The 27,819-nt window shown below is 41.8% G+C and overlaps 1 protein-coding gene across 3 annotated transcripts; it reads left to right on the top strand.

The window, feature by feature from the left end:
• The first annotated feature begins 2,039 nt into the window (after window positions 1-2,039).
• On the top strand, window positions 2,040-27,278 carry ZFYVE1 (zinc finger FYVE-type containing 1). 3 transcript variants are annotated; one of them, XM_072930047.1, is made up of 13 exons: window positions 2,040-2,472; window positions 3,074-3,295; window positions 3,432-3,968; window positions 15,549-16,053; window positions 17,860-18,074; window positions 20,109-20,215; window positions 21,022-21,130; window positions 21,694-21,791; window positions 21,890-22,007; window positions 22,350-22,520; window positions 23,292-23,472; window positions 23,960-24,073; window positions 24,176-27,278. In XM_072930047.1, the coding sequence occupies exons 3-13, from the start codon at window positions 3,471-3,473 to the stop codon at window positions 24,208-24,210; spliced, it is 2,151 nt and encodes a 716-aa protein (XP_072786148.1). In that variant the 5' UTR covers window positions 2,040-2,472; window positions 3,074-3,295; window positions 3,432-3,470; the 3' UTR covers window positions 24,211-27,278. The 3 variants fall into 3 exon arrangements, with proteins under 3 accessions (XP_072786148.1, XP_012429616.1, XP_072786147.1); XM_012574162.5 differs by having other exon boundaries at window positions 2,041-2,472; window positions 25,158-27,278; XM_072930046.1 differs by lacking the exon at window positions 3,074-3,295 and having other exon boundaries at window positions 2,042-2,472; window positions 25,158-27,278.
• Window positions 27,279-27,819: the final 541 nt, after the last annotated feature.

The following is a 27,819-nucleotide window of genomic DNA, read 5'->3' on the forward strand; positions in this document are numbered from 1 at the left end:
TTTACAGGAAACATTGCAGAGGCTTTGCTCATGTACACGTTCATCTATTTTTTTAGCCAAAGAAAGGGGCTATTTTGCATTTATTCTTCTTACACAAATAAACTATAGCCCTCTGTATCCTTCTTAATCAAGGAAGAATAGCTGCAGAAGTATCCAGTAAATGTAGCTAGATTCCTGTCTTTACTCTTTCTGCTATGGGATTTTAGAATTACCCAGCCCTAGTGCCTGTATTATCTTCTTGCCTTTCAGTTATGCAACTGAGATCCCTTTTCCAGATACTGATCACTGTTCATTTTTTTCAGTTCTCCCTGCAAACTCCAGAATTTTGTGCTCAAGCCAATAATGAAGATTGTAGTACATGGCTTTTAATATTAAGGTTAAAATTAAGAGGTGCTTTTTTGTCTGCCTTGTATTTCAAGCATGAGAAATCATCCCAAAAATGTTAGGCAGCACCTCAGGGTACCGGGGTCACATTGTTTCTAGACTGTGTATTTTAAAAATTTTATATGCATGTTTTTCTTCCCTTCTTCATATCCTTTAATTGCTCCATCACATTACCAGTCTAAATAGAGGCATTTCGAGGAAGATCCCTTAGATGCCAGACTCATTGATCTCATTCCTTCGCTCCTCTGAATAGCACTGTGAGATTTAAAAGTTTCTACCTCATATGTATTAGTTTAATTCATTATTCAGGATTTTTTCAGTCTGAAGACATTTGGTTCACCAAAACTTTATTCTTATAGATGTCAGTCTATTTTGTCAATCTCTTAAATTAATCTTTTATGAAAATAAATTATTGTAACAGCATGAAAGAGAACAGGGAAGAGAGTTACTGTGCCAGTCTTCAGTCACTCATCATCACTAAGCTGCATAAAAAAATAATTAAATAATGTATATGCCTACACAAGTATATATATATAGTACAGTCTAGTATAACGAAAGTACTTCAGCAATACACATTAATTCTGAGAGGGCCTCAGTCATTCAATCATTGATGCCTCATTTTCACAGTAATTGGATCTGTTGACTTAGTTTTGTGAAATGATACTTCAAAGTAATTAGTTTGTAATTTAACTCCATTTTAAAACTGTTTGTCCAAAACTGAAGCAGGAGACCAAAGGGCAGGGCACCTTTTAGCTGTCTATTAGTGCTTATCAACATGTAATGTCCACTGAAGGAAAAGAATGCATGTCCCTCCTCTGATGAAGTAACCACTAGCATTTGAGCCAAACATCCAGCCGAAAACCCTTGTTACTTTAGAAGAGAAATTGCCTGTGCACTGGTTATGCTACAACAAAAGTATTTTTGCATATTATCTAAATCAGCCAATGAAAAACAACTCATTATTTTCTTGTAGGACCCCATGAGCCAACATTGGATTTGGAGCCACTACTGGCCAAGGCTGCTTCCTCACTGAATGCTTTCTTTGACCATCTCTGTCTGGCGTTCACCTCCCATTGCCATGGCTCCAGTGAATCTGCCATTTCATGGCAGGTGTGTGCCTCTATTTTGGACCTGCAGTCCCTTTCAGCTATATAAATTATGGCTGTTTACCCATAGGTTGAAGCTACAGTCATGGAAGAAACCCCAGAGGCTCCAGTGACAGTGACCAATGGCTCCTTGTCAAGACTTCATTTAAACCAATGAGTGGCAGGTGAGATTTGGGCACCAAGTGCTCTCCTCTCAGGTGGACACCGTGATCCATTCATTTGCCAGACCTGGAAGCTTGGAGCAGCTGCCTTGTCGTTCTCCAGGCGCTGGGAGGAGAGAGCTTCGCTACATTTTTCACCCCTTTAAACCCTGCTGGGGGCTGTTTACACTCCTCCGGCGCAGCTCCTTGAGAACCCCGGCAGGTGTGAGACAGTGGGGTGAAAACAAAATGAGGGGAGCAAAAAACCTCGTTGTCACCGCAAGGCCCACGGCACCGCGTCCCCCCGCCACGGGCACCGTACGTCCCGGCCGGCGCGGCGAGCCCGGGGCGGTGCGGCCTCGGACTACAGCTCCCGGCGTGCCAGCGCCGCCCCGCCTCCAGCTCGCCGCCTTCCCGTCTCCGCGGTGAGAAAATAACCCCGAAGTTCCCCGCGATCAGCTGATCCCGGCTGACAACGAGGGGAGCGGGCGCAGGGGGCGCGGGTCCTGGCCGGCCCTGCCCTGCTCAGTTCCCCCGGGCGCCCCGACTGCATGGTCGAGCCCTGGGGGAGGAGAACCGGGAGATCCCCCCCGGGCGCAGAGGGGACGGGGGGGAGGAGGAAGCCGCGGCCGGGACCCGAGTCCTTAGTCACCGGGTGCCGGCGGGAGGAAGGGGAAGAAAGGTGGCCGCCGGCTTGTAAACAATAGCCCGGCTCGCGGCGCCCCGTGCCGCGCCGCCTTTGTTCCCAGTCCCACCGCGGCTCCCGCCCGCTGCCGCTGCTCGGCGGGAGGAACCCGGGGGCTTCCCCCTTCCTGGCCGGCCGGCGCCGGACGCAGCCCCAGGTAGGTCTGGGCGCGGGGGGAGGCGCCGGCCGGCACCGCCGTTACGTAACCGCGGGCGGGTCGCGGGGTCCGCCTGCAGCCCCCGCGGGCGGGCGAGCCACAAGTGCGGCCGCCCCGTGGGGCAGCGCCCGCCCGGGGCTGCGGGACTGGCGGGGAGAGGGGGCGCCGAGGGTCATCCCGGAGCGAGAGGGGCTCCGCGCTGGCTGGGAGCAGGGGAGGCGGCCCCGAGGCAGCGGTCGAGACAAAGGCGGCGGCGGGGTGCGCAGGCTGCCCTCGGCGGGCGCGGGTCTCGGGGCTCTGCTCTGGCAACTTGGGGCGGAGAGGGACAGGGAAAAAAATCCGTCGTCTGTCAGCCTCACCGCGGTAGCGATCGTCTTCTAGTGTTGCTAGAAGGAGCGCACAAAGAGAGCGGATTTTTGTTTATCTGGCGAAGCACATCAGGAAATTCCCAGCAAATAAATACTGTGAACTCTCTGAAGGAGGAGCTTAGCTGTGGAGTGAAAGCCGAGAATTTTCTAGTCTTGACACGGTCCTTTTGTGTGTGTGTACATATATATGCATTTGTGCGTTTCTGATGCCTTTTTTGTCTCTGTGTCACCAGCTGTCTCCGTTCTCAGCTTCAGGGAAATACTTGCTGTATCTGTTGAAGTACACCAGGCTGGGTTTTTTTTTCTCATCACTGGCAGTACATTAAACAGCTAAGCAGAGAAAGAATGTATACCAGCATTTAGGTATAATAATACATGAAACCAGCCACGTTGTCTAAGTTTATTTTGGAGAAAGAAAACTTCATTAGTACGTAACAACACTTCCTGCAAGGCAGGTCAGTGTATGAATCTTACAGAAACATATATTCGTTATTTAAAATTAAGTACAGACAACATTCCTCTTGTGTTTCTTTCTTTTGTGGAAATAGTAAATTTGGAACTGACTTTTACAAATATCATTGTTTGGAACAGAAACAGGAGGGAAAAACATTGCTTTAAAGAAATCTGAAGATGAGTGCTCACACGCAAACTGTGGAGAAAGGACAGAACACGACACTCCTGTGCCAGGAAAGCTATGTTTGCAGTGGGACAGATGAAGCAATCTTTGAGTGCGATGAGTGCAGGAGCCTGCAGTGCCAGCGTTGTGAAGAAGAGCTGCATCAGCCAGAAAGGTTGCGGAACCATGAACGGACCCGTATAAGACCTGGCCATGTCCCGTACTGTGACTCCTGCAAAGGTGCCAATGGGAACATAATGCATGCCAGTATGACAGGCTCAAGGCAGATAGCAGCAGTGAGGTGCCAGGTGTGCAAAATCAACCTCTGTGTGGAATGTCAGAAGAGAACACATGCTGGGGGGAACAGAAGGAAGCACCCTGTCACCGTTTACCATGCTGGCAAAGCCCAAGAACAGGAAGAAGAGGAGGGGATGGATGAGGACACCAAGAGAAGGAAGATGACAGAGAAAGTTGTGAGCTTCCTCCTGGTGGATGAAACTGAGGAGATTCAGGTAAGAGCTATTGTGGTTTGTTGTGAACAGTCAAGATGCTTTATTTTCTTTCTTAGTCTAACAGGCTGCTGTGATGCATGGTTAATACTTGAAGTGTAATTGATGGCAATGGTAACAAAATAACGGCCAGGTAAAGTACAAGTGCCACTGAGCATCTTGAGCTAAAGAGACACATTGCCTTCGAGTGGCCTTGTTTATGAGTTCCTCAAAAGGTCAAGTTCACTAAACCTTATGTGTGCCAAGAGCCTCCTCTAAGAGGCTTGGTAAGCAAAGCTGGTGAAATAATTGACTCTGTACTGAGACACACACAACTAAGATAAGAGCTGTCTGTGCAGGATGCTGATTGTTCCTGAGCAAAACTGAGTATAGTGCATTGCACTAGGTGTCCTGCAAATGGGAGTGCTGCCAGACAATTTCTTGCTGTATGACTAGGAGAGGGTACTGTACCAAGTAGTGCTAATGCAAGACTACAGCCTATTGCTACCATTTAGTACCAGTAAATCCATATGATTTTAGGAGTAGAACAAAATAGGAATAAGTGTCCTAAGTGTTCCATACAAGTCCTACAGGCATCATGGTTAAGTTATATCGCTTCTTAAAATATTATTATGTGTTAGCCTTTTGTTGAAAGAGGGGGAAGTTGTCATTGGGGTAGGTCTGCTGATAAAAATGATAGGAACTAGTTGACTTGGAGCAGCCTCCCAGGAGGCACTATTTTAGAAAGCCTAGCATTCAATATATGCAGTTATAGAACTCTCCTGTTGGCCCTTATATTTGGTAAGCATTTTAGAAGACAAAATGTGTGAAAACCACAGAGCATATTAATTACACAACTAAAAATTCAACTTTGTTTTCTGACTTTCAGTTTGCATTCCCTATGTTAAACCTCATTCAGGAGCCACTGAAAGAAAATGTATAGTCGCCTGGAGACTCAGTATCAGGTTGCTCTAATTTAATTCATGCTCATGCTATCATCATTAAAAAGAGCTGTGATTATATTTGTATTCTTGATTCTTATTTGTATCCATCGTAGTAACAGTTGATGTGCCTGTCATGCATCACAAGGAAATGTGACTTAAGTATCTCATATATATTCTATACTAAAGAAGTGTATGTAGATACATATATGTGTATGTACACAGCAATTATACAATAATATAGAATAGTCATATTTTTTTCAATTCGGGTGTACCGATTGCTAAACTGTCGTGGCTTTTGAAGGGGAAAGGGAGGAAAGGATGACCAGTCCTTACTGTGCACTGACATAGAACACACACTATACAGGACGGCCGTGACTGTAAACTCAGTGCTTGAGTTTCAGGTCTGTAGCAGTCTTAAGTTTGTATGCCTCCAAGCTCTAAGCACACACTTATTTCCTTGTAATGTGTGACAGATGCAACTATTATTTTAAGATACAGACTTTTTAATAATCCTCATTTGGCCACTAGAGCAAGCTCTGAAATACCTTGGAACAGGGCTGTCCTGCAAAGCTGCTCACAAACTATGTCTGTGTGTGGTTGTACTGGTTTAAGTTATATTTATACTCATGAATCTGTAAGCCTTATTGAGGTAGACCTTTGGCTGCCTCCTGCCAGCAAGTGCATTTGCTATTTAAATGTCATGGCCAATAATGCCACCTTCCTTATTGGGACAGCAGTGGTCCTTTATCAGATCATAGCAATTTGGTCAGAACAGGGTTGGGTTGAAAAAGCTCTCCAAAAATGATCTTATTTCACTATCAAGATGTCGAATCAGAGCTCTTCCATCTGGAAGCTCTTCTTCATATCTGAATACGTATGTGACATCTCACAGCCAGCATCAAAGTAGTTTGAGAGATTTCAGTTAAATTATTATCTGACAGTTGGAATTTAAGGAGTGATTGCTATTATAGTGATAATTCTGCTAGTGAGCATAAGGACCTTTATTTAGAAAGGCCTGTCAGATGCCACAGAAGATGTCTTCAGAGCTAAGTAGTCATCTTTTGCTCTTGATATTACTGAGGAGCCAATTTAGCTATAGGAAAGTGATCATTGGTCTCTTATTTTGTGCTTGTCATTACTTGGGAAGAAATCATTAGAATGTTCTTTATTTAAACCAACTTTTTGTCCAAAAAATGCCCAAATATTAGTAACTTGAAACATGGAAGTTCAGAGTTTGAGAGTGTGTGGTTTTTTAAGTTTGAGCAGACAGGATAAGCATTTAACAGAATTATGTAGTTCAGCTGTCTTTAACTGTTAGTGACCTTTGGAACTTGAAAATTTTTGCATTAGTTGGGAAATAAGAGAGGAAACTGCTAATTTGCTATCAATGGTAGATTCTGCCATAGCAATGTTAAAAGCTACACCACCCTACCACCCCCCTACCCCCCAGTTAGATGGAACTAGTTATCGCTGCTGGAGCAGCAGATGATGGATTGAGATAATCACTCATGTATATTTGTTTACAAACATATAACTTGAATACAGGGCTAAAAGATTTGTTTTTTAGTTTCCTTTGGAGTTGTTAAGCTTAAGTGGTTATGTTTCATCCCACTGTTCCTGTTGGCTTCTTGGAGGTGGTAGCTCTAAAACTGAAGAATATTTATAGTGTGTAAGCAAATGACTGATCTAGTTCTAGATCCAGAAGCAATGTGGACTAATCCATAAGGAACTGTGCCTGAGCAAATTGATTCAGGGGAGAGGTGGAAATTCTCAGTTTGGGCTCAGCACTACACAGATACAGCTATGATAATTCTGAGATCTGCATAATTGTCTTTGTGCCATGTTGCACAGATGTGCTGGCCTGCTCAAAGCTTTTTGTGCTTTGCAGGCAGAGCATAAGCTCAGAAAGCTGAGGACTTCTTGTGCTTGTTCAAATCCACGTAGACAGAAAAGGTCCCATTTTAAACCACTGCATGTTTTTAGCAAACCAATGGCAGCTAAGGTTGTGTCTGTGAAATACAAGCTTCTCTGTGATGTTCATCATAACAGCACTGTATCTGAGCACCTCAAAAAGACGTTGGTGCTCTCATGTTAAAAAAAATGTTGTTAAAGTTTAAATCCAAGTTTGTGCTGCAAGTCTGTGGAAGAACAGAGAGGGAGGTTGTTCCTCATGGAGTCCAGTCCCTGCTATCTCATACCACACAGTGCAATGCTTTGCAACTCTTGTGAGTTAGTCCCCAGGCATCCTGACCTACATGACAAATTTTTTCCTTCTTCCAGGACTTGTTTTCCCTCATAAGACCTCTGACTTATGAGGGAAATTAGAAATCAGACTTCTATTAGAAAACAAGTCTTGATTGTTTTACAAACTGGCATCATCTGCAGTTTAGACCCCATTCTAGACTGTCTTTCTCAAACTCTGCTATGCAGTTTCTCTTTACACAGTATTAAACTTTTGGTTTTATCTATTGCATATCTAAAGCTGAGGCTTCAATTTGTTCTTGATAACTGCTGCATCTATTTGTTAATTGGCTCTGACACATCTTTCTTGCTCATCTGAGAATGATATTGTGGGGATTACTTCCTCAGTCAATTGCTTTGGTCTTGTCACTCTTTACATCTTCCATTTACACCACTCTCTTTATGTCTTCCACATCTCCTCTTTGCCTTGTTAGACTCAAACTGTGTGCCTTCTTTTATTATATGTGTAAGTCCCTCAACTGAATCTCCTGATCTGCTCTGCCAAGTTGTCAGCTTTCCTTTCTTATATTTTACTTCCTGGATTCTCAAACAAGCATCATTTTGCACACAGGAGGCAGTTTCCATAAAAAGTCAGAGTCAATTAATTGGGTTTTTAAACTGGTATTTGTGTATCTAATAAGGAAAATACAGTGAAATACAATAACAATATGTCTCAGGTTGTGATATTTGTTTCAAATTCTGAGGCTCTCTTACTGTCCCATGAACATTTCCACTCACCTGGATCTCTCTTTTCGCTTGTACTTATATTCATGCAGTTTCTGGAACAGTTTCCATTTTTGCTTTGTCTTTGTGCAACACCTATGAAAAGGAGCTCTTTAGCATAAAACAGAGTTATGCATCTGTTATACAGTGAACTTTTATTTACTAATACTTTTGAGGCAGGGCTGAATGCTTTACAATGCATAACAACAGTGTGGTATTTTTATCTTGGGGAACAGATGTTGGGAGTTCTTACCACAAGATCAGAACTTGGTTGTAGTGTCACTGGCAGCTTCTATGATAGCACTTTGTCCAAATGCCTAATTAAGGACTCGGCACATATGCTTAATAGAAGCAGAAAAAGTCTTTCATTGAAGATAGAGGACATGCTTGGTTATTAATATTTGCCTTAGGGTTTGCTCATCTTTGGCCAGAAACTAGCTCTGTCACAAGAAATTACCCAATCTGTGAGTTATAAGCAAAAATAAAAGGTACTGGCTTTGTATTCTGACTTACTAGGGAGACTAGAAGAAAAGAAAAATTTTTCCTCTATCTAGTCACAAAAATAATTTTCCCAGCTGTGTAATTTTATGAGGGAAAAGGAGCATACATTTATTGCTATGTCTCCCCTGAGATACCCATATGAACTCCCTTTCTTCAGTTTGCAGGGTCTTTTTGTTGTGCCAATAGATATCTCAATTTCCTAAATATAGCCCCATTCCTTGAGGATTTTCTATTCCTTCTGGCAGGTCTAAATGCCTAAAGGAGTTAGGTCTTCCCCTCAGCAAATATGAGCAGCATCTGTTTAATGCTCTGCAATCAGTTAAGATAATGTCAAAGGACCCATAGCCCTTATTTAAATGCAGACCATTTTGTACAATCATTAAATAACCTGTCACTAACAGTATGATAGTTCATGTGTCCTCCTTTGTTCCCTCCTGTTAAAAAGTTACACATACATAGTGATGACTCTGCAGGGTTGCTAGCTGCTTTGCTTTTCTCACACCTTCTGTAAACCTGATGGAAATACTGTGATTTTTCCTTATTATCTCCTGATTTGAGCCTGGATAAAGTCTAGGGATGAGAGAATGGAGTCTCTAGGAATGCTTTTTCTTGTCAAGTATTCTTTATTCATTAGTGGGAGCTAATGTAAGTGTTCTTTTATGAAAGAAGGTCGTGATCTCTTAAGTCTGACTTGCATTGGTCTAGTAAATAGTGCTAGTTCCTGTGACTTGCTTCATTTGCTGTTGGGGGTTTTTGATGGGGTATTTTTTTTTTTATTTGTTTTTCTTGAGGGTAGCACAGTCAGCTCTATATTTCTGGGAAATTTAGTCGATATCCTGTAAAATGAGGCACAGCTAGTATATTTGTCATGGATATAAAGGAGGAAGAAAAAATATTGAAGGATCTGAAATTTTTAGGCTGGTATGATCTGTGGGATCAGGATATGTAATTTCTGACCCTGGATACTGTTGATGTGCTATAGATGAGTTTTCCTCCTTTTTGTGCTTTAGAGAAGTTTTCTTGCCAAAGTATTTTTGGGAGTTTACTGTCCTACACTCTAGGAATTTTTCTCTTATTGCTTTGTTATTTTTCAGTATTCCTCCTATCTCAGTCTGTTATCAGTTCACCTAAATTTATTTGCACTGTTTTTCTGTCTTTGGAATAAAGTAGTAGAGAAACTACTCAGCAGTTGCTGGTTAGGAGTATTCCTTTTTCCACTGGACATATACCTGTATTTTGAAGAGTGTGTTTAGAAGGTGGGAGAGAGCCATCCATTTAACAAACACAGCTCCTTTGACAGTCTCAGGCTGACTCTTAGCTAATTTTTAACATAGCCACTTACAAATAGTGCTTTTCTCCAGAGCCAGTCTTGCACCTTCTTCATGATTCAGTACTCTTGGTCATTATAATTAAAGTCTTTCCTGTCTCTGTTGTCCATCTGCTATATGAGTGCTGGTGTAGAAGGAAGAGTCAGTTGTTGCTGACTCAGGTGAGAGATCCTGCAAGCCACTCTGGAATCACCCACACTTTCATTCAAGAAGTTCCTGAACTTAGTTCAGTTTCAACTAAATTTATTCTTGAGAGGGAAAATGGAGTGTTTTAGTGTTCCCCCTGCTGTACCCCTCTTTGCACTTCCAATGAGTCCTTTTGGGTTCTTGGATGCTGCCAGTAGGAATTGGATGTGAATGCTTTGGGGTTCATTCAAGAAAGTAAAACCAGCTTGCTCTCTTCTAGCCCTTCTGTCATTTCCATTGCCTTCACTTTCTCTTTTCTGCGGTGATCACTGGGAGGCAGATGTCACTGCAGTACACACTTCTGGCTTTTTTACCTGGGTTGTTAATGCTTTGCTGTAGGATCACTTAAAGGCAGAAGATTGAGTCCTTTGGCCTGCCTGTTCAAACATCCTGAAATTGGGAAAATAACCAGAGTAACTGTTTTCTAGGAATAATGCAACTGTTACACAAGTAAGTTTGTAAATGCCCCTCTTAACAAGGACAAGTGGTATAAGTAGTGTCCACACAGGGAATTGAGATACTCTTAGGGGTATTTAGGAAGACAGCATGAACTTGCTGGTTGACTTGATGTCTTCTGGGCAAGTCTCTTCACATGGATGTGGTCTCTGCTGCTAGAGCTGTGACTTTCAGGTGATAATTGGTAGCCCTGTGGCCAAACTAACATCTACAGGAGCTTGAAAAGTATTTAGGATACAAAACCATGACTTCTGCATTGTTTTCTGTTCTCTTTTAGGGTTAGATGATACTATTATGTTAGTGTTATTTTTGCAGCAGTTGCATTCACCTCAAAGTCTTTATTAGTTTTCAGTCCTTGAAAAAGTACTTTTCCAGCAAGCAGGCAGTTTAGTGGTCTTTGTTTTTTCTGCTTTCAGAAGTTTGATATAACTTAGCTGTTGTGTACAAGGTTAACTTACCTGGTAATAGCAATATTTCAGTCAATATTGCCTCTTGGGTTAGGGAGGAGTCCAGACACATTGCGTTACTCCACCTGCTTATGATCAAAATCTCTGTATTTTGAAGCAATGTTTTCAAGATCTGGTTTGTGTTGAGCTGGGCAGATCTGATAGGTCTATTCTGTTTCCAGGTTTAGTAATTGATATGATACTCTGTCCTTAAGATCAATTACCTAATATTGGCTCAGTTTTGTTTTAGAAGTTTAGGACTGCTTAAAGAGTTTGCAGATCTTCTTTTAGCTTGCTTTGCCATTTCTCCTTCTGATTTAAGGTATTTAAATTCTTGTCAGCATTATCTTTTAAAAATATTTTCTGAACTTGTATTGCCAGTGTTAAGTAATGTTTTAAGGTGAATACTTATTTTTTTTCCACTTGATTGTTTTGATCACTTGTACTGATTTGTCTCAGATGTTTGTAATTTTATGCTGGTATACAGTTGCATGTGCTGTTACAAATCTTGTAGCCTACATTTCCATTCATTGAGAAAGGTGTTAAATTTATATAATTCTTATTGACTTAGTGATTGTGTGTCAGAAGATTCTGTCGTGTGCTGGTTGTCTAATCATAGACTCACTAAAGTTGGAAAAGAGCTTTGAGATCATCAAGTGTAACCATTAACTCAGCGCTGCCAAGTCAACCACTGAACTGTCCCTCAGCACCACATCTAAACATCTTTTAAATACCTTCAGGGATGGTAACTACACCACTTCCCTGGGCTGCCTGCTCCCATGCCTGATAACTCTTGACTCAAAAATTTAGTTATTTATATGATGACTTCTTTCTTGATTGCAGAACATATATTTTTGTTATTAAAAATACTCTTTTAAAACCAGGCCAAGCAATGAGTAAGACTTCAAAACACAACAACAAAAGCACAAACATAAATCAAAATGATAGTGTAAGACTAGTAAATGAAGGCGCTCTGATGAATACTATGCCAAACATTCTTGATTTTTGTTTTGAGCTATTGTGTATTGTGGCATAGCTCTGGCATTGTGCACCACTTCCATGAATATTAGTAAGCCCTAAAGTGTTCACAAAGAGTCTTAAAAGGAGAAAACTGTGGTTAAAATGTCTGATTCTTTTAATGTGTTTGTTTTGCTGGAGGCAGATTTAAAGTTCTATGAGTACAGGTCATTGGAAACTCTGTTCTATTTTATAGATTTTTGTTCCTAGGCTTTTTAACACTTTTTTGTTTTAATAACATTGTTATCAAGAAATTCATAGGCAGGAATGTAATTTTAGCAGTTCTTACTTCTTAAGAAGAGTTCTCTTGTTTGGCAGTTCTTGTTTTATTTTAGCAATTACGTTTCTAAACAATTCTACTTTTCTAAGGGCTCAGATTTAGAAAACTTGTTATATTAGGTACAATGGATTTCCAAGTATAGGTGATACAGAGCACAGTTCTAAATGTGCTCCACTGCATCATGCTATGAGTTTTTGTGCTCTCTTTATAGAGGACTTCAGCTGTCAAGTTCTCTGTTTTGTCCCATTTAAGACCTTCACCTCCAGTTCAGGTAAACTTGGGTGAAGGGACTGCATGGGGAGCTGGATGACAGCTGCCGAAAGCAATGTAGTTAAAACTATAAAAGAAAGCTAACCAGGACTCTAACATATGATTCTGTAAAAGCTGTTATTTTTAGAAGAGCATCTCTTAAGAGCTATAACAAAAATGTAAATGAGTTTCTGATACTAGAAATGGCAAAATCAAGAAGGGGCTGAAGAGATACTACTCCTGTCTTGGTTTAGACATACAGTTTTCATCCTTAATTTTCTTTGGTGTGCAGTGTATGGAAGGTTTCATATTTACCCTCTGCTGTGAATCTCAGAGATCTGGAGCTCTTGGGCAACATGGAAGTGGACACAGTTTTGGAAACGTGAGCCCTTTGCACATACAACAGAAGGTAGTACCATACCAATTTGTTTTAGAGTTGAGAAGCAAAACAAAGAAGTGGAAATTAGTGCTTTGACGCTACACCCACTCTGACTTCAAGTGTCTTAAAGGAACTTGCTGAAGGGAAGTAAATTGGACTACTGATATGGGTGTTGTTGTGGATGGGTCTTTGAGAGTATCATTTCTGTATTCACCGTTGGTTAAAGTCAACTATTGCACAAGAGCAAGGAGCACCAGTGACGTGCAAGCGTATTCAACTTCAAAGGGAAGGGCTTCTTTTGGGTCATTTTGTTTTGGTTTTATTCCTTCTCTTCCCACATGGAATATATTGTAAGGATGTTACAGGATCCAAAATTATGACTAGGTTCTAAAAGGGAGGATTGGGCTGCTTCCCTACCAACCATGAGCATCTAAATGCAACCACTGCTCAAGAAGTTCTTGGTTACCTGGCTTCTGAGCACTGGTAGAGTGTGCTAGGAAACATTTACTCATTTCATGTCTTAAGTTCTGCCTCATTCATTACCAAGTCCTTTGAGAAATAAATTGGACTAGCTAGACTTTGTTGCATTCTTGTGCTCCTGGGTAACTTGTTTGTTTGAATCACTCCTGAGTTCTGTCCTGAAAGGAGGTCTGCAAATGGCCTAGAATGGGATAAGTTAGAGGGAATAACTTTGGGTATGTGATTTGATATTCAGTGTAACTTTGAGTTCACTCCTGTCTCTTGATGGTGGGAATATACCTCAGAGTTACCCTTATTCCTGTTGTCCCTGCTGTCCTTTGTGTCTCCTGACATTACCAACTCAGCCCATTCAACAAACTCTCCCAAACTGTTGCCAAAGTAATAGCTAGTACTGACTAAAAGATCTTAGCCATTACCTAACCTGCCATTACTTAAGAAGCTGTTTGAAAACTGATATTTTTTTGTGTTGTCCAGGGAACACATAACTATCGAGTCTGGCAAAAAGGACCTGTTGCCTTCTTGGTGAGAAATTTGGGAGGCGGGAGTTAAAACCAAAATATTTTTGAAGAAGACATTATCATATTCCTTTTTGCTTACGTACACATAACATCTTTATATTGTCCAGTATGTTAATGTTTTTAGGAGCTATTCCGTCAACCAAGAACTTCCTTTCTTCCACAGAGACATCTTAAGAGACACTAAGGAAAACTGCATCTATCATCTAAGCTGCCTTCCTGATGATAAGCTAATAATCACAGCTACCAAGGAAGCAGACTCTTTCTTGTGCACCTGTAATTTCAGTATATCTTGATGTTCCCCCACAGACACCAGGAAAGATTCTCTTGAGAGCATTTTGATGTCTCTTGTTTCCTGTTTTCTTCTACACTGTGAGGCTGCCTTGAATAGTTTGAGTCTGTGAGAAGCCACAAGCCCACATCCCACAGATTTTCTTTGTGAACACTGTTCCCAACCACAGTCTGTCACACTGGCTATTTTTCATGTTTTTGGTATGCTGGCTGATTTTTATTTTCCTTCAAAGTCTAGGTGCTGTTGATAGCTTTAATGAAAGCAAATGGGGCTGGCTAAGCCTTAAACAAATTTGTTGATTTACAAATAAACTTGTTCAAAGAAACCATTTATTACTTCATTGCCTCTTTGGTTCATAGATTGTGAGATCTTCCAACTGTACTCGCAGGATGAAAATAGCTAATAGCTTCCAGAAGTTAAGTGGCAGGTGAGAGGGGATGGAAGCCCTGCTCTTTTCAGTTGGGGAGTTCTTGAAGAGGGAATTGAGATGAAGAAAGTGAATTTAATCTTTCTTAAAAAGTGCTTTTGTCATATTCTTCCCTGTCATATAATATATGGATAAAACCTGTTGGAAGACAAAACAGTAAGGGCTAAACAAATGAATGAAGCATGAAACCAATGAAAGCCAAGGATCTATTCTGCAACAAGATCAGGGCAGGCTCTTGTACAGAGCCCTAGCCCATTTCACTGCTTGTTTATCTGCTCCTGTTGCTCCAGTATCTGAACAGAAAATGCCCTGTTCTTTAGCCTAGATAGCACAATGCTTGACACTTAAACTATGTGAAGTCAAAGAGAAGTTACCTGCACTTCTTTTTGGTTTTGTATATGTGTTTTTTGTTTTATTTTTTTTTAATTTAGTACAATAAATTATGAAAGGGAACATTAAGGTAGTTGTGGCACTTCTGTGAGAGCCAGTTTGACCTGCTTTGAGCACCTGACTCCAGTTCACAGCTTTGCTGCTTCTTCTCTGCTCCCACTTTCCAGCTGAAAGATTGATCAGCTGGAGAGCAGTGGGAATAGGACAGTCTGTGTCTGAGAGCCCCTGGCTGTGGATAGATGCAGCAGAAGTGCATGGCAGATATTCTTGTACCTAAACAGGTGCTCAACCTCTGTGGATGAGGCAAGTTAAAGTGGTAAAAAAAAATCCCCTCTTTCACGCCTGCACTTGCATGCTTGCCAAGAGACCAGTGCTACTGAGAAAGTCTGCCATGCTCCGGGTAGCTGTTCTGACAGACTTGGGAGTAGTGTTATACTCCCTTGTCTGCAAGGGCTGTCTCAGAGAATGGGGTGAGGTACTAGAGAGTTGACTACATACATAATCACAGTGAGGCATGAATTCCAAAACAGCTAATGATGGAACAGCATAAATCCCATCAATGTGTATATTTTACAAAACTGCATTCTAGTATTTTGTTTTGTACTTCTTGGTGCTTCAGAAACTTACGATGAAGTCTGAAGAGGACGTAATCACTCTTTTTAATCTTATGAATCCTGACACCAGCTGTGTTTTCAGTGTTGTCTACTCCAATTGCATAGTTATAATATTTTTCTGTTTTTGTTTTGGAAGGTAAGAAACGAGGAAGACTTTATTAAGAAACTGGACTGCAGTCCTGACCAGCACCTGAAGGTAGTGTCCATCTTTGGGAACACAGGGGATGGAAAGTCTCACACCCTTAACCATACTTTCTTCTATGGCCGGGAAGTCTTCAAGACATCTCCTGCCCAGGAGTCTTGCACAGTTGGAGTCTGGGCAGCCTATGACCCTGTCCGCAAAGTGGTGGTCATTGATACAGAGGGCCTCCTGGGGGCCACTGTGAACCTGAGCCAGAGAACACGGCTGCTGCTGAAGGTCCTGGCCATCTCTGACCTTGTCATCTACCGCACTCGTGCTGACAGGCTCCACAATGACCTCTTCAAATTCCTTGGTGATGCCTCGGAGGCTTATTTAAAACACTTCACCAAGGAGCTAAAAGCTACCACAGCCCGCTGTGGCCTGGATGTTCCTCTGTCAACTTTGGGTCCTGGTGTCATCATCTTTCATGAGACTGTGTACACCAAGCTACTGGGCTCTGGTGAGTAGGCAATTCCTATTACAACGTGCTAAACACTGTCTGTAAACTATCAGGTTGCACTGCATATTCAGCACTCTTTACTAACATGTAAAAATGTGATTTGGGTTTTGCTCTCACTGGTTTCAGTCTGGGAACCAGGCTGTGGAACTAGAAGAGCATCCCCTCTTCCAAATCAGCTAGAATAATCCTCTTAGCCAGCTGAACATCAGCACTGAATAGTAACAACTTCTGCCAGCCATAGGAGGGGTCATCATACAAATTCATGAGTATGGGTGATACAACAGATGAAGGGGAAAACTGATGTGGTGAGTTGACCCTAGCTGGATGCTGGGCACCCACCAAAGCTGCTCTATCACTCCCCTTCACAAGTGGACAGGAGAGAGAAAATATAATGAAAAGTTCATCAGCTGAGATAAGGTCTGGGAGATATAACTCATCAAATACAATAACGGGGAAAACTGACTTGACTTGGGGATATTAATTGAATTTATTATTGACAAAATCAGAGCAGGGTAATGAGAAGTAAAAGAAATCTTAAAACCAGGTTTCCCTCATCCCTCCCTCCTTCCCAGCCCGACCTCCTCCTCTGCCAGCCATGCAGGAAGACAGGGAATGGAGTTACGGCCAATTCATCACACATTGCTTGTGCTGCTGCTCAGGGAGAAGAGTCCTTCCCCTGCTCCAGTGTGGGATCCTTCCCATGGGAGACAGTTTGCCATGAACTTCTCAGACATGAGTCTATCCCACCGGCAATAGCGGCTGAGTCCCACTGTTTGTGAACATCCAGGAGCTGTGTCTTGTGTAATAAATACCTCAGCAGTCCTGGCTGACCCACATTCTCATTTTGCCTTTCCTAAACAGTGAGGTTTTAAACTAGTAGAAGAACTTGACGTTCTTTCTGGTTATTATTGGAGTAACTCCTTAACAACTTTTAACTTACCTATAAGGCAGATCTTTCCTTATATACCAATTTGCTGATTAGCAATTCAGCCTTTCATGAAGTTGTTGACATTTGCTGTTTCATCAGTTCAGCTTTTAGTGACCCATGAGGACACTTTGCACCTGTATGCAAAGTGGTCACAAAAGAAATATTTTTATGGTTACTTCTGATCAGAGTAGGAATAGGAAAGAAACCTCTTAGCATATATGGATGTGCAGAAAGCTGTAACCATCTGTCTCAATGGATAATTGAAGTAAGTGTGTTTATGTAGTTTTAGGACAGGGAAGATGGGGCCTGCCTTATTCTGAAATGTACAGCAGGTACTTGGAAGCAGGCAGGAGAATGTGGTTGGCTCTGTGGAGTCTGACCTGATGTGGCCAGTTCTGAAGTATTTTGCCATGTACAAATTGTTGATAAAGGCTTGGTCTCCCTTGCTACAGGGTTAGCATGGAGCACAGGCAGCCCATGTAAGGTTCATGTCCTCCACTTATCAGGTGCTAGGAATAGCTATACCAAGTTATGGCCTGGTGAGCAGAAGTAAAAAATGTGCTGACATTGTGTTTCCCTGTATTATGTCCTAACTTGCTCCTTAATCTGGATATCTGTGTTTCAAAATCTAGATGTGTCTGGTTTTACCTTAGAAACTTGGTCTTTGAAAAGACAGCTTTAAAGCAGTGTATCACAAAACAGAGACTGCTTTTGGGAAGTTTTCCTTGTTTTAAAATGTAATGATAACTGCATTCCAGATGTATTAGAAGATTTAATTAAGAAAACTAGGTCTATATTGCATAGGAAAATACTATGCAATTAAAGTATTGTTTTAAACAATCAGTTGCAAATAAACTTGCTGATACTCTCATATATAGATCATCCTTCTGAGGTTCCTGAGAAGCTCATTCAGGATCGGTTTCGGAAGCTAAGCTGTTTTCCTGAGGCTTTCAGCTCAATTCACTACAAGGGAACAAGGACATACAATCCTCCAACAGATTTCTCTGGGCTTAGGCGAGCTGTGGAGCAGCAGCTGGAGAACAATACTACTCGGTCACCCAGACAGCCCGGGGTTATCTACAAAGCACTAAAAGTAAGTGGAGTTTGTCACAGTGTTTATTTGTACCACTGTTGCTATTAACTTAGCTGTGGCTCATAAAGGCAGACCACCTGAAACAGTGATGCAGACTTACATGCAAATCTTCCATGAGAATTATAATTTTGTCTAACAGCCAGGGAGGCTGAATAGTTTTTTTTTGCTTCAAAACAAATACTTCAGTAAAGGCCATGGGAGAAAAATTAAAGAGCGAAACTGAGCAAGATCATAAACCAGAGCTGGGAAGAAAAAAATAACTGATGCTGTGAGTGACAAGCACTTAATGACAGTGATTGACAAAGAGAGACCTTAGAAGGATTTTTTTTTTTATAAAATTCCTAAAGTTGGCCTCACCACAAAAGGAGGAAATGCAAGAGACTTGGAGAGGGTTAATAGTTGGCAAAACCTAGCACTGACTAGTATAACCCAAGGGCTAGGAGGCAAAAAGAAGGAGGAAGGAGTTGTGCTGGTAGCTAGGGAACAGGATGGGTCAAGCCAAACGATGTATTACTTTAGAGCAAGTGATTTTTCTTAGACACTTCCCTTTGCTAGGATGTCACAGGGATTTTTGGGTCTTTAAATTTGCAGTCTTTCGTACAAGTTTGCACATACCCCTGCCTGATTAACATTGTATTTTCTTTGGCCTGAAGAGCATAGCTGTCACTGGGGAGGGGCAGGCAGAGCTGGGGCATATCTGCAGAAGGAGGTAGTGTTAGCAGTCTTTTCTGGTGTTAGTCACAGCTGTTGGAACAGATAATTCTGGCTGCTCTCCGTTAGTGGTAGCTGAAGCACAGAGGGAAGTGTCACGGTGGCGTGAACTCAGTTCTTTGCATTTGGGAGCAGACAGGCAGCAGGGGGAAAAACAATTGGAATCATTAATTTTAGTTTAGCTTCTAGGATGTTATTGCAATAATCAAGTAGCCTGGTTTCACATATAGCTGCTGGTGTACTTAAATTCATGACCAGTAAAGTGTTCAAATCACTACCGACTACAAATTAACTTTTGCTTCACTTGCTGAGGACACAAGATTTGCTAGATTTCTGTCCACTTCCTCTAACTTTTCCTCTAAATTTTGAGTTCATTCAAAAGTATCAGTATCGGTCAAGCTTAAGAGAGAATGCGAAGCAAATTTCCTTGGAATTATGTGAAATAAGATGTTTAAATAGAGAACTTATCTGAGGGAAGCTGTGGTGAGAGAGGTACACACAAGTCTATGTGTATATGCAATCAACCCTTGTTAGACAGCAAAGATGCACCCACTCCACCTACCCAGCCCTGTGAGGGGAGGGGAGGAAGTGAAAGGCAGGCAGCCACTATATAAACCTCAGCTGTAGGAAGAGTTTCAGCTAGATCTCATGTCTTCAGAGATCTCCATCAAGAAAAACTGTAACCATTTGCTTTGTTCCAGTGTTTTGTTTTTTTTTTTTCCTAAACATAACACCTAAAAGAACTGAAAAAGTTAAGTGTGCCAAGACTAAGGACTGATTTAATCTGAGAATATTCCTAGGAAAGGGTACAAATGCCTTTGAATTTTGCCGTTTTGCCAGAGAAGAGCAGTTGCTCAAGTGGCCAGAGGAAAGCTCAGGGCAGCACTTTCTGAGCGAAAAGGCAAAAAATGTGTTCTCATTAACTATGAGAAATGATCCTATGAGTTTCTTTTCAGAGATTTCCAGAATGCAAAGCCCATTTAGCAAGAACCCTGCTATTTTGAGCATGGATTTGATGCACAGAGGTGGATGCAATTTTCTACCACCCATTTCTACTACAAAATTCAAACTAGGGATGGGAGGAGAAGAGAGCAGGGCAGAGAAAAGAGTATCTTACAAGTATTCAAGTCACTTCCATACAAGTGCAAGATTGCCTTCTTGGGTCATTTCCAATCCTTGTTTTGTTTTCCAGGCTACTAAGACACATTTGTTAGCTGTGTACTCTCTCTGCCTCCCCCTCCAGTAGAGGAATCCATGCTTTGTCTTGCAAAATGTCTTCATTGCCCTTAATCCCTTTCCAGTTCATTCTTTTTTCTTTGACAGGCTCTAAGTGACCGGTTCAGTGGGGAAATCCCTGATGACCAGATGGCTCACAGCTCTTTCTTTCCAGATGAATATTTCACATGCTCCTCTGTGTGCCTCAGCTGTGGGTAAGTAGATGAGAAATGCTTTCCATCCTCTTAGAGGATAGTGCTGCCCCCACCTGCAGCCACAGAATGTAATGTTTCTGTGATGTCTTGGTACCTGACATCATCTATCCTCAGCTAGAACTCCCAGGCAAAATTAGCTTGAAATTCAACTCCTGTATGAACTGGACAACCACTATTGCCACATCCCACCTGGATGCATGGTTTTTGCCCACTCTGTTTCTGTGCATGACTACAAACCTGTGCTGCCCATATCTTTTCCCAAATGCAAGCAGGACAGGAAGAAAGGAGTGTCTAAATAAATCCCCTGAAATTTCTTATGTTTTTTTCCTGACATTTTTACTGCCTAAACAGTATGAACAATCCTAAAGCATACATCATGGAGTGGGGCTGTATTCAGTGACTAGGTCTAAGTGGAACTCCATATTTCATTAGATCTTGGCTTGTAGCTCTCTGGAAAGAGCCCCAAGATTAAGCCTGGAAGGGCAGTAGATGGCAGTCAGTGCTCTGAGTCTCGGAGCTGTATAGCAGCACAATGTTGTGGCTGGTTATGCTTATTTTCTGATGCTGAGCATTTTCTGCAGCGAATTGTTGTGTGGTGCTGCTTTGTATGGGAAACAGTTGCTACAACTCCTTCTGAAGAGCCTGCCTTTCAATAATAAATTATGTCATTGCTGTATGTACAGTTGTGAAAATGGTTTGAGGGCACAACATCTATAAAAATGTAAGATAGCAGTAAAGATGATATCTTGGTGACATCTGTCCTGTGTCTAAGATCAACAACTCATGGGTTGCTCTTGCATACTCAGGTGTGGCTGTAAGAAGAGCATGAACCATGCAAAGGAAGGAGTCCCTCATGAATCCAAGAGTCGATGCAGATATTCTCACCAGTATGATAACAGAGTCTACACTTGCAAGGTGAGATACAAGGACAAGGTCTGAAAAATGAAAAAGGAAAGGATGACCAAGTAAATGAGGAATATCACAGGCATGTGCCTGTTTTCTTCCTTTTTTTATTTTTAATGTTAGAGGTGCTCATAGCCTTGACAAGAAAAATTGATACTTATTTGACTTGCATGTTTGTTTGGCAAGTTCATTACATCTGTGTGCTGTCATTTTCTAGCTAAATTTTGAAGCTGGCTGCTCTTAACCTGGGTGATGTTGACCTTTTATATATTTGACATAGTTACTCTTATTTGCTTATACCCAGTGCCTGGTATTAGCTAATTTTTCTGAAGGATCTGTGCAGGAGACAGGAAAAGTTTTGGATACCATCATGGTCTTTGTTGGTATAGAAATACTTCCCTGATGTGATTATTGATAGTGGGTTTGGTTTTGCTTTGTTTTTAAATGAGTTCTGATGAGTGCTCCTTTGCTGTGGACCTCTGTATGCTAATTTTATACTTCACACAGCCAAACAGCAGCCAGATGTAGATTTGGATTTCCAATAATGTAGTTTTAATTGAGCCTTTATGTTGCAGGCCTGTTATGAACGAGGGATGGAGGTCAGCGTGGTGCCAAAAACCTCTGCTTCCACAGATTCCCCTTGGCTGGGCCTTGCCAAGTATGCCTGGTCAGGGTGAGTACTGCAGCTGGGATCTCTCTACTCTCTGTGGTCTCTGTGCTGCCTGCTGCATGGGACTTGCCAGAGAGGTGACCTGTCCTCCTCCTGTTCAGGTACGTGATCGAGTGCCCCAACTGTGGGGTGGTGTATCGCAGCCGGCAGTACTGGTTTGGCAACCAAGACCCTGTGAACACTGTAGTGAGGACAGAAATTGAGCATGTCTGGCCAGGGGTAAGTCTGGTTGCTGGATAGTCTTTGTGTATGTGTGCAGCCATGCACATGCTAATTTGATTCTTCTGGATGTTGATGGAGAAAATAGATTGCCTTTCATTAAGCTGGTCCCTGCTGTTCAAAAGAGACTTTACAAGGGCTTTCAGGCATCTTTTGACTATCTTGAAATGACTAAGTTGCCAGCCTACTTCTGTCTTCAAAGCAGGGCTGGTGAATCTTTTACTCCTGCTTGCCCTCCGGTATATCAGGAATAATGGGTTGCAGAGCCATCTGAATCTAAAAAAAAAAAAAAAAAAAAAAAGTTTCCCTGTTTTTATTCTCAAATAATCTGTTTCATTCCAGACTGATGGATTTCTGAAAGACAACAACAATGCAGCCCAGCGTTTGTTGGATGGCATGAATTTCATGGCTCAATCAGTATCTGAACTTAGCCTGGGACCCACAAAAGCTGTGACCTCCTGGTTGACAGATCAGATTGCCCCAGCTTACTGGAGACCCAACTCTCAGATTCTGGTAAATAGCAGCTGCTGGAGAGAAAGGCTTTGCCTAGCTAAAACCCCTTTTCCTTACTCGTTTAAGTAATAAAGTACTTTGCAGATTCTAAATGCTTCTTTCTTTTACTGCAGCAATCCCTACTCCTACAACTTTGAGAAAACTGAAGTGCTGTCTCCTCTTCCTATTCTTGACTTAGCCAGAGAAATTATGAACAGAGACTTGGCCCAGCCCTGATAAAGAGACTGTTTCTGCTTGCTCTTTGTGAGCTATTATCCTAGCAATATTACAGAAAATCTTGGCTTGCATGAACTTGTTTTTCAAAGCAAATAATCAACACCATAAATCTGGCCACTGCAGTTGATTGTACTATTTTTATAGATTAAATTCTGGTTTCATACCAGATGCAAAAAGCTGACCCAAACAGTTCAACTAGGAAGGATTCCCTGTGTCTTGCTGGAAACAGATTCTTCTTCATTGAAAACTGCCTTCTGAATTCTTACCCCACACAAAGGTCACATATCCATCATTCAGCCCTGCATGATATGGCTGTGTTTATTTGTGATTGTGAATGAAGGAATCATAGCAATATATTGGCTTAACCAATGTATACCTACTGTTCTAAATCACTTCTCTCGGGTAAAGTTGTGGGGCCGATAGCACCCAAGTCTTGTGTGTAACTGTATTTTTCACAATTTCAGTCTGAAACTTGCCATCCTGGGCTTCTGCTCTCTATTTTTCACTTTAGGACAATCAGATTAACAGTTCTTCCTTCTGTGTTGTTCTGATTAGAGTTGTAAGAAGTGCAACACACCTTTCAAAGATAACGACACAAAGCATCACTGCCGGGCCTGTGGAGAGGGCTTCTGTGATGGCTGTTCTTCCAAGACCCGTCCGGTGCCTGAGCGGGGCTGGGGACCAGCACCAGTGCGCGTGTGTGACAACTGCTATGACAACAGGGGCATCCAGTTAGGTAATCTTGAGTTGATTGTGACAGAACTATCCCTGGGCACTAGCCTGAAGTCTTTGTCCCTAATTTCTGGATCACAACCATTTTCTGTGGATGTAGACAGTATTGTTCACACTGGCTTTCCAAACAGTGTTTGATAAGGAAGCTGAAGATCTCAATATGTTTTGGAAGGAAGATGACCCTACCAGACACCTGAACTGCTGAAAAAATTATTTTCTAATTGTATCTTTACGTTTGTTTTCCTAGCAATTGCTAATGGTCTGGTGCTAGCATTAGAGCAGGGGTGCTTATGTTACAGCAGACTGTATATTTTGTTCATTATTGCTAAAATGAACGCTCTGCAATCCAAGATTGTGGGTGGGGAACATAAAGGCGGAGGAGAGATTCCAGTCTGCCTTTTGGTTTTGCTGCTGTTAATGTAAATTAACTGAGTCTTGGCCGAAGGGGTGGTGGACTTGGGTGTTGAGCCCTTCACTCTTGTGTTATGCAGATGTGGCTGAACTGCCTTCAGATGAGGAAGGAGGGACACTTATTGCCAGGAAGGTGGGGGAAGCTGTGCAAAACACGCTTGGAGCGGTGGTGACAGCCATGGACATTCCCTTAGGTGAGTTCTGTTCTGTTCTGATGGGTTTTTTTTTTTGTCTAAAGGTGTTTTTGTTTTCAAAGAACAAAACTTGTTATTAAACTTCAAGAGTTTTTGTGTCAGGCTGGCACCTCTGCTATGATACCACTGTTGATTGAGAGTTCTACAGCCCTCTGGACCTCTTCTGCTTGATGTTTCCTCTTGGTTTTCAGCATATTGTTTCTGCAGATCACACTTTCTCTTTTCACCCTATTATGCAAAACTGTGCACCAAGCTGTGAGTAACTCATGCTCCCCTGATGGATTCACTGCAGTGACCTGCCATTTGAAGTTCCCTAAAGATTGGCCCATTAGGAAGCATTTTATCAGGTTTGGTTTTCTTTCAAAGATTCTGAGTGCCTTTTAAGTGTGTTCATGGATACTGCTGGTACTTGGTACTTCTGAGGGGAGGGCTGAGAATTTGAAGCTGTCCAGGCAGGTAATAATGAGGAAGTAATTAGTAGTCTGATATTTCATGGCGAGTTTAGTGCAGGGAACCTCTGCTGCTCCTTCATGTGCTGGGTGGCAGTTTAGGTATGTCAGCAAACATTTCACATTTGAATCTTCTGCTGTTGTATCTCACTTCCTATTCATTACACAGATCATTGTTCAGCTGCTTTGCCTACAGCATGTGTGGCCTTCACCTTTGTGGTTGTTTGCTCTCTGACTCAATGAAGGGCAAATAAATCCCTTTCTCAGGTCAGACAGTAAATGCATTTCTGAATATTTGGTTTGGTGACTTTGTGTTTTTTTTGGCCACAGCTGAAACTGAAGGTATGGAAAAGCAAGTGTCTTAACCTCTGGAAGAGCCTGAGTAAGGCAAGATGCCACTATTGAGACAGTTTACACTATTGAAAGAGAGGCAGAATGTGGGAGATTTGTAGAATGCCCTAAATGCCTACTCATTGCACTGAAGGATTCTGTCAGTAGGTCATGACCCCCTTTATGGCAGCGGTATGACTTGCAGTGTGTGAGTGCCTCCACTGGAGTACATTCTTGATATGCTCATGTTCATGGATTATTTTGTTCTCCCTCTTTCTCATCCCCCCACCTCACTTCCTCCCTAGGTCTGGTAAAAGATGCTGCCCGACCTGCATACTGGGTACCAGATCATGAAATCCTGCACTGCCACAATTGCCGGAAGGAATTCAGTATCAAACTCTCCAAACACCACTGCCGGGCCTGTGGCCAGGGATTCTGTGACGAGTGCTCACACGACCGCAGAGCGGTTCCCTCTCGCGGATGGGATCACCCAGTCCGAGTTTGCTTTAACTGCAATAAAAAGCCTGGTGACCTTTAACCCCAGGCTGCTCTCCAGATCTTTGCAATTCCTTATGTTCTCAGGGTTACAAATGAAAATATCTGGTCTCCCTTTCACCTTCTAACCTGTTGCAGCCAGAGTGCATGTTTCCAGTTTCTGGCCTCCTCTTGTGTTATATCCATCTTGGAACGCTAGGAATGAGCTTATATTCAGCCTCTAGGTTTTAATTTCAAATTAACTGGGAAAGGGAGGCAGCTCCCTTGTAAATGAGCAACCCAAAATCCACTGTATTCCAATTAAAAAATATATATATATATCTCAACTATGTATAATTTAGTATATTAAGTATATGGTTGAAAATGAAGCTTTGAGTATTCCTAGTTCAAATGATGGATGGTGGTGTTCCTTACTGTATTGGATCAGAATTATGGCCTTCTAATTCTTCTTTTGGAATGTCTTGCTGATCATGATGTCCTGTGAGGAAGGTTTGGACTCTGTGCTGCCAGGAATCTCCAGTGTTGATGTATGAATTATACCTGGTAGTTCAGCCAACTCTGCATCTAGAGGTGCTGCCCTTCTGGCCATGGAAGATTAAACCCAGATTTATTAACAAGTTTGTTTGAACTGTGATATGAGCAATGGTCTTGCAGTGCAAGAGATATCAAATTAACACAGACTCCCTGGCAGAGACCGGTACATCTCTGAAAGGTAAAGCAAATCCTGTGGCAGGAGGCAAAGGATTCTGACCTTGCCGTTTCAACTTCATTACCAGATCAAAAGGTAGCAGGGTTTTTCTCTCCCTGACAATGTTTTCATGTACTCAGGTTTTCTTCAAGTTTCTCTGCAAGATCGTTGCAGTTAGAAGTTTTGTCTAGAGCAGGAGAAGAGAACAAGTTTTGTAGGCAATTCTGAGATACAAAGTTTGAGTTGTTTGGGTTGTGATGACTTTCCTTTTCCCCCACTTTTTAAGAGATTCTATAGTCTCTGAAGCCTCTGTGTTCTGAAATATGGTTGCATAGAAACTGCACAGATTTGACTTACTTTCTTCTAATAGTATGAACTTACAAATCAGCCTGGAAAATGGGAACCTTTCTTTTTTGCTCCTAGCAACTGGCACTCACTGGACTTTATCCTTTTTTGGAAGGACTGCAATGAATTCACAGATTTTATTATGAAAAGCACCACTTAACCTAACTTATACTGTCATGTACTGTGGATTTGTGGTTCCACTTATAAGAAGTATGAGACCATTGTGGATTAAACTGCCTAAAATTCTCCCTTCTTGGCTTACATAGACAAAAATTCTTTGACCACATGAGAGTTGCCTCCTCTTGGAGTGGCTGGAGTTTAATGCAGTGTCCTGCAACTGTGATATTTTTCCCCCAGCTTATTAAATGTGCTCTTGTGTGATGAGATGCCCAACACCTTGTTTTAAGACTGTATTATTAAATTAACTCCTATAAAGAACTTTATCTTCTGAACACGTGTACTGACTTTCCTTGTAACAAGCGGTTCTCACTTTGTCTCTGAAAGACCATGCTCACAAAGTGTTTGTCCCTTCACAGCTACATCCAGCCTACACAAGGAAGTAGACTTAGAAGATGTTCCAGGACACCTTCGGTACTGGCCAAGTTTACTGCGGACTGTCTTATGTTTTTGTAAGCAAAAGTCTGCCATAAACGGACTGTTGTCCAAGTAAGGGCATGAGTAGGTAGAAATCCTCTCTTAAAAGAAATTCTGTACATCTAGCATTAATTCTATGCTTCAAAGTATTCTTTATTTTTTTAATGGGTGAGCAATGTGTTCTTGGTTTGTAGGCTGTGCCCTATGTGCTGTTTATGCATGTAGCTTTACTACCATGTTAATGCACAAAGAGAAAGCAGCCATGACATTCCTTGTATAAAATCTTTGGCATCTGTTTCAACAACTTGTCTGATTTTTTTTTTCCTTGTCAATGCAAGAACTACTACTCAATCAAAAGGAAAATGTTGTCTAAACATTTTTAATATATATATGGTCTTAGTAATGTAGCAACCTGTCAGTATCAGACTCCATCTTCTTGATAGATTATCCTGGACCTGAATCTTCTATGATGTTTCTCTACAAAGCAAAGTCTTATGTGGTGCTTGAACTGCAGCAGACTTGGTGTAACTCTTTCTCGAAAATGCTGAGAGGTGCATTTGGGATCTTTGTTTTCCAAAATGAAAAAAAAAAAAAAAGACCTAAGGCTTAAGTTTCCTGCTGTTTCCTGTACAGAATAGAGCTTATTTTTTTGGTACTGTTTGGTGCTGTGAGTACACAGTATAGAATATGATTATTAAATGGCTTAGCTGTTGAAAGGGGATAGATGTTAGCAGAGCCCAATGCTATTCAGTGTTAACACATTAGTATTCAATAAACAAAAGAGCCTTAAGAGATGTCTGTGGACAGAAACATGAAGGAAATGGAAATCCTGGGGGAAGAAAAAA

The sequence above is a fragment of the Taeniopygia guttata genome, chromosome 5 (assembly GCF_048771995.1).
Source record: "Taeniopygia guttata chromosome 5, bTaeGut7.mat, whole genome shotgun sequence".
NCBI lineage: Eukaryota > Metazoa > Chordata > Aves > Passeriformes > Estrildidae > Taeniopygia > Taeniopygia guttata.